Here is a 15641-nt window from a genome sequence, read left to right on the forward strand (position 1 = left end):
ACTTGCCATCGACCAGGACCCCCAGGTCTCTGCACAGCACTGCTTTCCAGCATCTCATTCCCTGGTTTGTACATACATCAGTTACCCAGTATGGTAACCAAAGTATCCTGGTTCATTTGTCCAAATTATCCAAGTGGCTCCTAACATCATGTTTTGCATTGTCTGTATTGTTTTTAGTGTTGTTTCTGATAAAAACTATATCAGAAATCTAGTGGAAGAATGCAGAAAAATTAGATATTGACATCCTTTGCCATGAATAACTTCTGATTTTCTGAAAATGCTACAGATTATAAGCACACCAGCTGTCTGTTTGTGAAAATGCCAGTTATGGACAATGACTGGTTTTGATTTTGGTCATTTGAATCTCAGGAATGCAATTTAGGACTCCATGAGCTGATGAACATATGTTTCTATTTCAATCAAATAAAATTAACTCCTGCAAACATAACTGATCCTCTGCCATTGCCTCTGAGGTAGTTGTATAAAAGGCACTACAACTTTGTTTTGAAGGGGCTAGTAACACCTGCAATAAAGTATTCCTTTCTAATATCTGAAGGCTTCAGGAAAATTAATAACTTTACAAAATAGTGATATTCTTGTTGACTCCAGCTGCAAAATCCAGGTATCCTGAAAACTGAAGTATAGTGGGTTATTTTGTAACAAGATTAATATGTTACCCTTACTCTGAGTCTCTGAAGTTGTGCAAGACAAGCTAAGTCGTTTGCTGAAGACAGAAAACAGAAGAGGTCAGAGGAAACACTTTCACTGAGCTGAAATTGTTAGACAGAGTCCTCAGTCAAGAACTCTTCCACAAAAGAATGCACGCACAGGACAGCAGTTCTACAATGATGGTGAAAGTGTCTCTAAGAGCTGAAAACCTCTTGTAAAGAACTGTGTATTATCACTTAGTAACTGAGGTCAGCTGCATTTGCAACTGCAGTTTTTGAATAATCCATACATGAAAACTTCCTTTCCCATATTACTTACCTGAAAATAGTAAAAAAAAAAAAACAACAAACCCTAGCAGGAACAGTTAAACATAATTTTTGAATTCAGTTTAAAGACAAGAATTCAACTCAGCTTTAGACACCTAAAAGACGAAAGGCAGAACAAAGGTCCAATTAAAAAATATGCAGCAGGTAATAATAACAAAGAACACAGAACTGAGCTATTTATTAATTTCTAATAATTAATACTACTTATGTGGGTTGGCAATAATAAAAGCATTCACAATTGTAACAAAGACTCTCTTCAACAGCATTACTAAGCTTGATGATATATTTAAATTTATTTCATTTAATAACAAATACAGTTTTGCATGGAATTATGAATTAGAGGAAAAAAGTGTGATAAAATGAGATCAGAAATACAAATTGTCTTTCTTTTTTGATTTTTTTTTCTCTTTTTTTTTACAACTCTGTTGTTTAGACATAAAGGTCAAATGATCCCAGGAAAGGAATTAGGTCTTAATAATGTTTAGAGAACACACAAGAGATTTAAGGATTGCATTCAATAAAGTTCTCCATAAAGTCCACATGGTCTTTAACTACACCCTTTCCAGCTCTCTAGTAGTTTTCCAACAAGTTACCATATACATCATTCTTGACAAAGGAAATAATTAATACTACACATCTGTGACCAAGCTGTAAAGGATTTAAACAATACTTTATTAGTATATGTACAATTTAGTGGCTTATTAGCATTTATTCAACTTCAGGGCAACTTGAGATTTTGAACTAAACTTTTCTACCCAATTTGCAAACAGTGGGCTCTTTGTGGTTCTCAGCCTGATCTTGTGTTTTGACGCTTCATTTAACTGAGGTGACTTTCTAGAAGCAATAAAGTATTACTATTTCAGTCGATCCAGATGCTGGTTTATCCTGTACAAGATTTATGAGATCATTTTAAACCTACTACAGAGGCATACTTTTAACTATGCAAAACTGATAAAGTTCAAACCCATTTCTTACATGATTTAGCACCAGATATTTTAATTCTGCAGGTCACCAGCATCACTATTGTTCTTTTCAGTCTGCTTTTATTGGTTTAGGACTACATATTTTTATATCTGCTTAGGAAGCCTGTCTTTTTATATTCAAAAGAAGTCCAAATATGTTTAGAAAGTAATTTCTGTGGAGGAAACTCACCAAAAAATGAGAAACTTTAAAGGATTCAACAAGGGACTCAGAATTTCTTAAACTTGCTAGCATGAAGAGATTTTGAAACTCTTCCCACTACAAGCTGCTCCCACTGATACACTGGCATTTTTTTCATCACGAGAAAATGTCATTAGCTATAAATGAACTTTCCATTTTTTCTGCACACATTTTTCACACCACTGCCTTGAGAGAAGAACAGTAATACGAAACAGGGGTGATAGAAAATGCCACACTCTTATTATCACTGTAAATGTGACTGAGCGGTATTAGCAAGGTGTGTCCCAGATGGGTCAAAGCAATTTTCACTCAAGAAAACTCTGTTTATGGATCCAGCATTTTTTAAACTCTCACATGTAGAGTTTTACTGATTGTCTCAGGAAGAGACTCTGATCCTGGCCAAATCTGGGGAAAATGTGAAGCAAAAATGGTGTATTTCATCATCAGATATTCCCACCCCCCTCTCCCCCCCCGCCCCGTTTTGCTCATGGTTCCTCTGCCGTCTGGTGGGATTAGACACAAAACCTTTCCAAGAATCCTGTGTGCTCTCAGCAGGTAGATGCTGTAGTGGATTCCCGAAGCTGTGGGTTAGATGAGTCCAGCAAAGTAGTTCTGCTCAGTTTCAGCGAGGAAATAGTTAAAAGAGCTCAGTGTTCCCCCGTGCCCGGGAGGCAGCCTTTGTGTTTAACATTGGCAGGGGCTCAGTTCTGGCTGGAGGTTTGTTTTAATTGGGGGAGGGGGCAGAAAAGAGGGGACGCTCCGACTTCTTCAGTCTGTCTCATTCTTTCACTGATTTCGCGGAGGTGGAGATTTTCAATCCCACCCAGTCAGACGCAGGCAGGAGGATCTGGAGAGACTATCCCAGGAAAAGCCACTCCGAGGAAATTCTCTGCAGCAGCGGCGGCGGCGGCAGTCCCAGCATGAGGGTGAGCCCGGCGGGAGGCGCGGCGGGGGGAAGCGCGGGATGCTGCGGGAACCGGAGCCCGATCCCGCCCCGACCGCGGGCACCGTTCGGAAACGCCCCAGAGAGGGATTCGGTGACGGCGGTGCACCTCTGTGTGTGTGTGTGTGTGTGTGTGTGAGAGAGAGAGAGAGAGAGAGAGAGAGAGAGAGAGGGAGAGAACAAGAGGCAGCCACAAGGCAGCTTGGGGGAACTGTTATTAAATAAAGTTTATCAATATGTAGGTCTTGCCAGAGGCTCGCCATGTAGGCTACAGGGGAGGTAGCGCTGATTTGCCAAGTGCATGTTGGAGTTGGTCCTTTGACAGTGGCACAAGGAGCAGGTTTCCTTCGGCGTTACCGGAGGAGCAGCAGGAGCGGAGCGCTCGCTGCCTGTGCCGACCGGGGAACAGCCCCGAGGAGTTCCCCTTGTTCCCCTCAGTGCCTTCCTGCCCTGCTTCAGTGCCTTTGCTCCCGTTCACATCTCAGCTGCCTTGAGGCTGATCAGTCCCTAGAAACGTTTTAGCTCGTTTTTCATACTTGGAAGAATTTCATTTCCACTGGTATGATCTCTTCTTGTGAACTCGGCATGGGAATTTTTCCGGCTTGATACCCCAGGCAAGTCAGGAATTTTTTTCTCGGCATCCGCGGCCGGTTGTGCAGCGCTGTAGAAGCACAGACACAGATTAACACAGCAAGCTCATAGGCTTCAGGTGCTCAGGCTCCATGGGAAGGGCAATGCTGGATTACCGTATTGCAAAAAGCTAGCACAGATGCTAGGATGTTACTCATAGGAGGCAGTTTGAATGTCATATTCTGTAACAAGATTAATACTTTGAAAATATGCACGAAGGAATTAAAGACTGTCAGGAATCCATAAGAAAAATAACCTTAGAAGTTGGTATAATAGAAACTTTCCAGTTTTGCTTCTTAGGGAAAAGTTTCTTCCAGGAGAGCAAAGAGATGGTAAATGGCAATTCTGTTCCTAGCTTTGCATGCTGACTGCATGACTGCCATACTACCACCATCTCCATATGATACATTTTGACAAGAAAATGTCATTAAAAAAGGAGGATACTAATCTAACCACGAAAACATTGGGGAGTGAGTTCTGTTCGTAGCTGTATCACATTTACTTGGGAAAGTTTTTTAATAGTGATACAGTTTTTCAATTTGTAAATTGAGGAACCACAGTTGTAGTAAATAATGCAAGTATTAATAGTTGCCTGAAAAGAGTTACAGTCAAATATCTCTGTTGGTTTTGATATGATTTAGAAACCTAAAGTAAAGGCACTTGCATCATGCAAACTGCTGCTGACTGCCCTGGGATACCACTGTTAATTGTACCGGCATTTAATAAGGAAGGATTTATTATTTAGCACATTAACCTTTAAAATCAAGTCCAGAGGAACTCACAGTTGTCAGATCTTCATCCCAATACACCAATATAAGGACTGTAAATATGGATCCTGGGCTCAGAGGGACAGCACTCTACATGCCAGACAGGAATACTCCAGTTAACATGGAATTTGCTGCTGTATACAGGTACACATGCACTTCCACAGACCACACACAACAGAAGCCTTAATAGTAGTAAATATTTATACTGTGCCTGCTCCAGAATTACTATCAGTAAATCATCTCCCTCTTTCTCTGGTAAATTTCTTGCTATAAACTCTGATTTAACAGCCCCATAGGGAGTGGAATTAGGATTCATTTATTTAATAGGATCCTCCCAAATACTTCATGTGAGTCCCTAGAAATCAGAAAGTTATAAATACTTTATTTTCTGCTCTTCTTTTGTCAACACTGCAGCACTTTGTCTTGTTTTGCAGATATAAGCCATGAAAAAAACCCCAATCTTTATCTTAAATTAAACTAAGGCTTCAAGGAAATGGACTTAAGATATATCCTTGCTTTCTCTGGAGGTGTAGTATCTACTCCCATTGCAGCAGGGCTTATACATGGGCAGTCCCACTTACTGGAACAGAGTGCTTTCATACTTCCTTTCCTAACTGGAAATGTCATGACTTGTTGTTTAGAATACTAAACCAGCATTTTTTATCTTTAAAAGAACTTAAATTGTTATAACTAGCTTCACTGTGGCCAAGTACTGCACATAAGTTGCACATGAGGAACCAAGTGGCAAAGTTTGAAGGGCTTTTCCTGGCCAGAGGTCTACCTGTACTAGGTAAACCTAGACCTAGACTGTAAAAGTCTTCCTCCTAATATTTAGGAACTTTGAATCTGGTCCAAAACTTGCTTTGAAATACATGTGTTTTTAATCTTCATGTGAAATCCAGGTAATAAATCAGATAAAAATAATATAAATACTAATTGTTGATATGTATCAAAAATACTGAGAAAATTAGCAGATTTACTACCTTTAATTATTGATGGATTGCTGTTACCTTACTTTTTCAAAGATAAAAAATATCTTCTTATTTTAGCTAAAATATCATTCAGCAAAAGGTCAACTTTTCTTGCAAGACTATATTTTAAAACTGAGTTTAATACACCTTATTTTTTTCCCATCCATATGCAAATTATGCATCAAGCTAACAGGGTTTTGTGGAATCTTATTTCTATACACTATCAATTACTTAAGGAATTTTTTGTGTTTGCCTTTTGTCAGACAGCTAATGGGAGGAATCTAGATTTCAGAGTAGCACAGTGAGTATAAACGGGTGTTTATATGTATTTGCTGCAGAGACTGGGTATTCAAATACCTTTCTTAAGTGAGAAGTGGGGTGTGTTAGTCTACCTGTTGTACTGATTCTTTGTTTCTTTTTACTTTTCCTTTTTTGCTTACTGTTTCTCTCTTCAGGTGAAGAAGTGAGAAGTATCGCGTTGAAATTTTGAAAAACGAAAATTTCTATTGCTTTTGGGGAACTTCAGGATGGAAGCCTTGTGTTTAAGAGTTTCTTTGCTGCTGCTGGTTCCAGGATTTGTGCTAAGTGACAGCTCTGACAGATACGATGCCAATCGGAGTGACCTGGGAAATGCCCTTTCCACTTTCTCAGGGATGGAATCCAGCTTGCTCCTCACCACCATGCAGCCCCCGGTGTCCAACCAAACTGTCAAATGCTCCCAGCAGACTAAGATCGCTGAGACTTTTAAATACATTAACACTGTGGTATCTTGTGCTATTTTCATCGTTGGAATGGTTGGGAATGCAACTCTGCTGAGGATCATTTACCAGAACAAGTGTATGAGGAATGGCCCGAATGCACTGATAGCCAGCCTGGCCCTGGGAGACCTTATCTATATTGTCATTGATATCCCTATCATTGTGTACAAGGTAGGACACCACACAGTACACTCTAATTTCAGTTTTCCTTCAAGCACACTGTCTGCTCTCTGTGGTTCCTTCTCTGGCTATTTAGTGTTCTTTTCTCAGCAAGTAGTGCTTTTAAGAAGAAATAAAACTTTTTTTGTTCTGCAACAGAAACCTTGCTCTCAGGTCTCACCTCCATCAAGAAAAAGTGCATCTTCGGTTAAAGATGATGTAGCTCTTAGTTCTTAACCAAAGTGTGACCTTGGGCATTTCACAGGAGATCTTCACTTATTATAGCTACTAGAGCTAGCAAAAGAATTTATAAGGAGAGACTTTTTATAAACTGTTCTCCTCCTTGATGGACTGGCTGCTATTTTAGGAATATCCTACTTTATATTTTTACAGAAAATATTCCCTGTGATATGCAGGCTTCATGTTATGGCTTTGCAGAGAGAGGATATGTCAGCTAAGTTGAGCCTTAAGATTTTCACTTAATATTCATTAATGGTAGTCTCTCAGAATTACTCTAGAGTTAGTAAAATCAATTATATCACTGATCATTTTTGAAATATTAAATTTCAGCTGGGTTTGTCATTGTATAAAAAGGCTCCTCAGCAATTCTTTTATCTGGTATAAATTTATCCTGTCCCAGTTTTTTGATTTTCCATTTTAATTAAACAAAGCCACAAAGAAGTGCTTTTCCTGATGCAGTATTTGTTTGCTAATATAATTCAAGCCAGGACAAGCAGAACTAAGCCCTTTTTAATATAATATCTTGCTGATGTTAACTTATCTTAGAAAATTATCAATGAATTTTGTATGCTTGTGTCTGTCTGTTTGTGGATTCTACACAAGTGCATAGCTGATAGGATATCAGACTTTATCTTTCCTTTCTCAGCAAAAGGTCCATATTTACATAGTAAATAAAACACCAAGTATTACAATTTTTAAAAATGTTCTTCACAATTCTGGCCCTTAAAGATTCTAAAGACTTATGTTTTATTTACATGGGCTTTAAATGAAACATTTTAATGCATAATTCTATTATAACTAGTGTCCTGTGTTTGAATTTTAAAATTTAAGAAACCGTGATTTGAAAATATGCATTTGGCATGTGCATAACTATTGATATTATAACATAACACAGGTATTCATAAGATCATAAATTTTGAATTAATTAATGGATTAAAATATCTATATGTGCATATATTACTGTTGTACAGAGGTATATTATCTATGGTAAAATGCAGCACCTGGTTCTGGGCTTCCAGAAGCATAAATAACAGATGTCTTTTATCTGGTTTTAACAGGAATTTGAAATGAGGATTATGACTGTAACTAATAATGTATGTGAGTTAATGGAAATGCAAGTTTACACTTTTCAATATTCCACCTGGAAAATTAAATTATCATAACTTGTTGATGAAATAGCAGAGATCTGTAGAGGATTTTGGATTAACAAGTTGTTGAGAAAGATTACCCTCTGTATCCTCCACAGCTGTGTGAATACTTAAAAGGACATGGGATTGGGGTTCTTCCCTGGACTCACTGCCTACTCAAGGCCAGGCTGGATGGGGCTTTGGTCAGCCTGGCCTAGTGGGAGGTGTCCCTGCCCATGGCAGGGGGTGGGACTTTAAACTTCATCCCACCCAAACCGGTCTATGATTCTATGACTCTGTGGCTGTTCCTCCCATGATGCAATACAGTCTCCTGCCTGGTGAATTATTCTTAGAGCTTATGGATAATTACTAAGGCAGTATTCTTACTTCTCATGCTATATCTGGTAGTAAATGTGAAGGAAAAATGGCATGAGTTCTTGTCAGAGCTGAGTTTGGGAAAGAAAAAGTATTTTTATTGCCCATTTTTTCTAACCTCTCAAGAGCTCTGCTGCTTTTTTCATAAAGAGTAATGGAAATCTGGAATTAATTTTGTCTCTCAGAATTGCTTTTTGATGGTCTTCTGAAAATTCTTTAGAAGCTTAGTTAAAAGTATCAAACAATATTTTTATATTCCCTTTATTATTTTGCAATACATTTTTTCTATTAATTTTCTGGCACTTCTCTGGCATTCCACAGGTTCACTTACCTTGCTTTATCTTACATGATGAGCTGAACTGTGGTCCTGAACAGCTTTGTACAAATGAAATTTTCTTAATCTATATGAAAATTTATTTCTGTGCTGCAGAGAAGTATCTTCTCCCAGGCACTCAGCAATAGGACAAGGGGGCACGGGCTCAAGCTCTGCCAGGGGAAATTTAAGTTGGAGAGCAGAAAAAAATTCTTTCCAGAGAGATTAATCAGGCATTGGAATGGGCTGCCTGGAGAGGGGGTGGATTCACCATCCCTGGAGATTTTTAAATGCAGACAGGACGTGGCACTGAGTGCCATGATCTGGTAAAGGGACTGGAGTTGGAGCAAGGGTTGGACTCGATGATCTCGGAGGTCTTTTCCAACCCAATCAATTCTATGATTCTATGATTTGATAAATAAAAGCTGTGAATGAAACTGCAGCCCCTTGACATCAATGTCTGCCAATTTCCGTATATAAGGCAGAACTAAAATCACATTTAAAGCATGTTTCTAGCATTTAGTTATTTTTAGTGCTTGAACCTTCAAAATAAATGACTTTAAAATTACCATATATAACCACCTTCTTGTCTAAGGTTAGCTGCATGCATTCTGATACAGGGAAGCATTTAGAGCATTTACAAGGGAGCTGTAGTACTACTGGTAAGAAATTTAATTATTATGTATAATCCATTTTCTATATGAACCACTCAGTAATGTGCCTGCTTACATTAGGAGTTGATTTTAAAGTTTTTTAAATGTCATTCCTGTTTGTGTCAGTAGGGATCCTAAAATTTGTGTCCCCTTTTAGCTCCTCTTGTTGAGTGAGAGTACAAAGGGTGGCCACTGGAAATATCCCAATAGGAAAATGGGAATGACAGTCTATTAAGGGGAAAAAAATAAAGTGTTTCTATTTTTGTTTTAATGTGTAAATTTTAAAGTATTTTATAAACTTACTTCTGAACTTTATTTTAAAGATCCTGTTAGTTTCAGAGTCAGCCTTATGTTGAACCATGTATTAGTATAATATATAAACAAGTGGTGTCAAACAATACCTTTCAGGTCAGATCTTCATTTTTAGGAGGACAAAACTTCTCTGAAGTCAGAAGTAGAGTAAACAAGCATTCAGCTGTGTATTAAAATAAAAAATAACATAGTATTAAGATGGCCACATTGTATAGAACAGAATATATTACACTGTATAATTATAGATGAATATCAGAAATAGATAGAATCACTTTCCTGAAACACAGTGGTGGCCTTAACTATTTCAAAACTACTTTCAAAAGAGAGGTAGGTAATGTTACTGATGCTCAAACCCATTTCCCAAATCCATAGAAAGAAGCAGTTAATAGTAATTAACAATGTAAGGTCCCAGGAGAGTTAAGTCCATCATTCTACTACGTCTTTACACAATTAACAAAGATATGACGCTTGGAAAAAAGTAATTATGTAATTTATGTCAACTAAAGATGTGGTCACAGGAGTTTGACATTTTTATCGTTTCTTCACATTACAGCAGGCTCAGAAATTCCCCCTTCCTTTCTCCAGTTACTGTAATTATATAGTAGATTCCCCCTAGCAATTTGTTAAATGGATTGAGATGTGATTAATATTCACTAGTCTGCTTTTAAGATATTCTGGATGTATTGAAGGCCCATTACACTTGATTACCACTAGTATATCCACTTGTAATATCAAATCAATATTAAAAAATTTAATAAATTGAGTTTTACAGAAAGGTGCCAGTTATAAATCCAGCCTTAAGAGACCAAACTAAGACAATTTCATTTTCAATTACATTTTTATAGCACCTAGACCCAAACAGTTTTCTCTCTACCCAAAAGGTACCTATCTCAGACATTTGAGATGTCAAAGGCGATAGCTCCAAATCATTAAGAATGATTTCTTTCCAGGCAAAAGAAGAGCAGAAAATACAAATTTTATGTTGCAGTAGCAGCAGAATATCCATAGCCCCACCACTGCCTTGGCTGCACTTAGATCTGGAAGTTCTTATGGCTGTTGCTGCTGTCACTGGCTAAAGTTTAGCAAAGCAACAGTAGTAACAACAGGTACTCCCCACAGAAAATGCTGTCCAGAGCTCTTTCCTGAGCTCACAGAGCTTGAAACACTCCAGATCCCACCTTTAGAATGGCCAAATTCAGTTGTAACTATGTTATTGGGAAGTCCTGAGATGTCTCTTCTTCCAGTTCTTTGCACTTTAGAGAAAAATGTTTAAATGAGTTCTATTTATTGAGAATTAAACTACATAAGATTGACATAAATTACATTGACTTAGATCATAATATGCTTAACTCCTTAAATGTTTATAAAGTAGATCAAGCATATTAGCCAGCTTTTACCCTGTTTCCTTAAGGGTCAATAAAAATATTTTCCTAATTATTTTACTGGTATAAAGTGAAAGACATCTACCCAGGAAAACAAAGCAAGTGTTCACTGCTCAGACAGCTCAAGAAGATAATGTTCTCCTTAATAAACTAGGGCATTTTTTGTTGATAAATTCATACCTTAGTTGCAACAGCATTTAAATCTGAGTAGTCCACCTAGAACATGAATCCAAATATAGAAGGTAGCTGTAGTAAGCAAATATCTTCAGGAATTTTCTCTTCAGTAAAGGAAGACTTAAGAGAGGCATTTCTGATCACAGAAATTTCTCAACATCAGGGCACATACAGAACTGTTAACTCAATCTCTTCTAAACCACAAACTATTTGGCATATCTGAGTATCTTTACCAACAGAGTTAATATTATACCTTAACCAGGATAATTAAACACATTGACACTGATCTTGTAGCTGACAAAGGAAGTGGAATCTGTAGCAGTTACAGTTTTGTGCCAAAGGAGTATAAAGCCAAGCCCATAGCACACATAAAGTTAAGTGCACTTAGAAAAGAAATCCTCCTTGAAAAAACAAAGTCTGTCATATGTGCCATGTGTATTTCTCAATGAAATACTGACACCAGGAGCTAATTCTGAGGCCTCAGTTTAACAACATTCTGGCTCTTAATGGATCCTTATCAGTGATTCCAAGGAGCAATGCACCATTGTTCCAGTGTGATGCAGAAATCCATGTAACCTGCTCCAAGCATGGCCTGTGTTTGATGTGCACACCAAGACAGGAGTTAACGGAGAAATTTTATATTCTAGGTCTTTTTTCAAGATAGACTCTGCCTTTAAGTAAGGGTTGTACTTTGAGGGGTGGGATATATGTTCCTCTCAATGCACAAGCAGCTCCTCTCTCATCTTTGATTTCACATCTCATGCCTGCCTTGCTGCTCTGTGGATTTGTAATACTGCACAGTTCTTAGAGACTCGAGGTTTAAGAGAATAATTTAGTATTTTTGCTCTCTTTATTTTTCAATCAGCTGAACTCTACAGCTAACAAGGAATTGTTTTGATTGTGCATATCCAGGGTTTGCCAGGTCTGCAGTAACTTCTTAACAGTCCTGTCAGTCTCTTTAGCAACACAAAAAGACACAAAAGACACCAGAGCTGGAAGAATAACAAAAGCAATATTATGCCCAGGGACTGAAAAAAATTCCTTTTAACAAAGGACCATGCACAGAAGCACACCTTGCAGTTCATTTCCATGAAGAAGAGCAGCACAGCTTGAGAAACATTTACCTAAAAGGGTGGGAAGATAGCCAGCAGCACGGAACAACAAAAACCAAACTAATCCTGCTTTGTAAACAGCAAAAATACCACAGGGAAGATGTCTAGATTTGTTAGGAATACTTTATCTAAGTAGATTTTTGTAATAAATATAAAGATTTTAACACGAACGTAAAACTTAGGATTTATTTTATCAGTTAGTTGAGACAGGGTGTTTCAATCAGCATTTACTTTTCAGGATCTCTTGAAGTATGATTTTTTTTTTGTGTAAGAACTATACATGCCCTTCCACAGCTGCCTAAACAGGAGCAAAAGACTGTAGGCATTCAGTAAATATCATGAGGCCCTTTGCTACCTCCACCTTTATTCAGCTGGGCTAAGATAAGCAAACTAGCAGAAAAACTGTCAGGGCAATTCAGAGTAAAAAAATGTCTTTGATGGTTCTCATGCATCCCCACATAACCTTTTTTCCTTCCAGAAAAAAAAGAAAAACACCAAAAAAAACCCCCACCAAAACCACCAACTAGTCAGTTTTATCCACCCAAAGTGAAAAAAAAAGGACAGTTCTTGGTTGTAGCAAAATCAGGAATGTATTTCCTGCATAGAAGAGTTGAGGAGATGCAGTATGCTCTTCCTACCATGGCAGGATTGTGAATCTAAGAATAAGGAAATAAACAAATGATCCCAAAATTGGAAGAAGCTTGAATTATCATCTCACCATGACATCCTCAATATTGGTCTCATGCCCTGCATTATAAAGGCTTGCCTTGTTTCTTTGTTTTCCTCTAGTCTTTGTTTTCTTCTAGTCACTGTCCTTCCCAAATTTGAGGTTTTTCATTTCAGCAAGAAATGGATAAGGATTGTCCAGCAATGCAATTTTCTCCTGGAAATATGGTTCTAGGAAGAAGGGAAAGGCTTGAGAACATGCAGTGAATTCTTGTCCTATGATGTTTCATGAGGACAGAAAGGTCCTGTTTGAGTCACTGCAATTAAAATACCACAGCAGAAGACTCAATATATCCTTATTCCTACACTAAACAGTCTTACAGATCAGGGATAGGAGAGACACTTCAGTCAGAATCATCAGCTTTTGTCATTTAATGTGGTCAGTGCGGTGGTATAGACATTAAACACGTCTGTGGTCACTCAGATTTCAGCTGGATTCACCCAAAACACCTGGGACCATGTTTGGTTCATGTCTTAAGCAGACAAGGTCATATATAACTGTACAGCACAATTTAAGAGAGTTTTATCAAGACAGCTAGAGGAAACTAGACTTAAAAAAAATTAAAAAAAAAACACAAAAAACCCCCAACAAACCCCAAGTGTGCTGAGGTAACAAAACTAGAGGAATTACTCTTGTTTTTCATTCCAGGCTATGCGGCAAGGAAAGAAAGTCACTCCAGACCACAGTGGTTTTGTAACTCCTACTCCCCAGTTAGGAGATATTGGTCACTTATACAACTAGATCTATGCAGCCAGAATTCTGCTCGTTTCATCCTCTTCTCCATTACTGCACAACTGTAACTTAAGTCACAGAATAAGGAAATTATTTCTGCTTGTGCTGCTGAAGACAGTGCAGAAACTGACTGCCAGTGTTGTGCCAGAGTTGTCTATCAGTATCACTGAACATTTAAATGCCATGAAAGTCAGGAGAGGATCCTGCATGGGGGTGGCATGAGGAGCAAGCACTACCTGTATGAAATGAGCTGAGTATCTGGGAAGCAGATCACAACAATGGTCCCAAGAGGATATAGGAAGAGGAAGACTCTAGAGCACTAGGATGAGATCAGAGCAGGTTTGAAACCTTTGTTTTTATCCTCAATACATGTGGCAGAGAGAGAGGACCTCCTTGCATGCACATGTTGAACCAAAGCAGTTTTAGCAGAGCAGCTCGGAGCTGGTTCGTATCTAGCACCTAACCCAGGCCATCTGTTTTGGGCTGAGCTCCAGTGTCACCATCTGCCTGTGAACACAGGATCAGCCTAGTCTCAGGCAAACACTATGGGTGCTTGTGAGCAGATTCTGGTGAATGCTCATGTGGTGGGGCTGCAACATTCTCTCTTTTAGACTATATATAAATTGCTCAGGATGCAGAGTGGGACTTCATGTTTTGTACATCAGCTACCATGCTGATAGGGGTTACAAAATAGCAGCAGCAGTAGAATAAAATCAACTGAGTGACATTTAAAAATCATTGCAAAGGAATGTTCTCAGTGCTGATGCCTTGTTTGTTTCAAACTGCAGCGTCAGGGCAGAGAGGCCTTATAAAGCAGCAGAGAAGGGGGATGCTCAAGGAAGCTGTGGCTGGCTGGGCACTTTGCTGAGCTTTTTAGGATCAACAGTAGAACCTTGAAATCTTGGTTTCTGCTAACAGTGAAAAAAATACATGTTGACTACGCTCTTTTCTCAGGAATTGCACCACAGGATGAAATCCTTCTAAGCTGCAAACTGCACAAGAGAAAAAGTTCATTTCCTTTGCTGCATATCTTGTTTTGAAACCTCAGAGATTTTGTAAGTGGGTTTGCAAAAGCACAATCCATTTGACCAGCTCACAGAGAACTGGGATATGAGTTGGGATCATCTGATTTCTCCTATCCTAGTGTCTCAAGAGAAAATGTAATTTGCTAACATTTTATACTCATTGTGTTTGGATATTAAAATATGCAAAAGCACTTGAAGAGCAAAGCCAGTAGTTCCAGTTCTTATATTTTACCTAAGTAAATCAGGACTAATGCAATTAAATTCCTGGGCCCGTTTTTTAATATAAAATACCTGTGTTATTTCCCTTTGAAGTTTCTGTACAATGTCAGGGCAGACCAGAGGGCACTGGACTTGTTTCGATGTAAAAATTAGTAAAAGGAAAGACAGGATCAGATTTGCTGACTAAAAATATCTATAGAAGACCAAACTGGCACCTGATCCAAGAGGAAGTAATGAATGCATAGCTGATGTGGAGTGATAATGGAGTACACCCACAGAAATGATTACAAAGTGAGCCTTATGAAAAAACTTAATTCTGATCCCAGGGATTTTGATTAAAATCAACTTGAAAAGAATGTCTAATGATTTGGTACTGATATTACTTCAATTAGTGGAAAGTGTAAGAAACAAAAGGAATAAAATGCTTTTAATCTCAAAAAAGGAGAGCTTCCTGGGGTGTGGGGAAGAAGAGTACATGCTGGAATCATGGTGAAGATTTCTGTGATAAGTAATGAGTTAGTGAACCTTTTTTAAGTATAACACTTTTCATTTTGAAGCTGATATTTGCCTTGTAGTACCAGAGTTTCCCAGTCACTACAAAGTGCTTGTTCATTTCTGTTGCTGGGCACAAGCTACAGCCACAGTCAGTGCACCAAAATGAACAGGTGGATACCAGGTGCCTTTTAAAGTGGGATCTGTAATGATAAATGACTGCTTGGTCTCTGATTGGCACAAAGGATTGACAGAAGGCTGCTAGTGCTGCTTTGCCCTGGTAGTGCCATTTATAATTCACCTTTCACTCAGTGGTGCCTGAGAATTAGTCTGATTTTATCCAAACCCAGAGAAGAGTCCAGAGATGAAATTCC

General features: G+C 38.3%; 1 protein-coding gene across 1 annotated transcript in view; it reads left to right on the forward strand.

Annotated features, from left to right (window-relative positions):
• The first annotated feature begins 2683 nt into the window (after window positions 1-2683).
• EDNRA (endothelin receptor type A) overlaps window positions 2684-15641 on the forward strand; it is a 31815-nt gene continuing 18857 nt past the window's right edge. Inside the window, exons 1-2 of the mRNA XM_071555634.1 lie at window positions 2684-3082; window positions 5923-6396. Coding sequence (XP_071411735.1) covers window positions 5995-6396 — 402 coding nt within the window. The 5' untranslated portion in view covers window positions 2684-3082; window positions 5923-5994. The remainder of the gene's footprint in view (window positions 3083-5922; window positions 6397-15641) is intronic.

Source organism: Pithys albifrons, chromosome 5 (genome assembly GCF_047495875.1).
Source record: "Pithys albifrons albifrons isolate INPA30051 chromosome 5, PitAlb_v1, whole genome shotgun sequence".
In the NCBI taxonomy this organism is placed as follows: domain Eukaryota; kingdom Metazoa; phylum Chordata; class Aves; order Passeriformes; family Thamnophilidae; genus Pithys; species Pithys albifrons.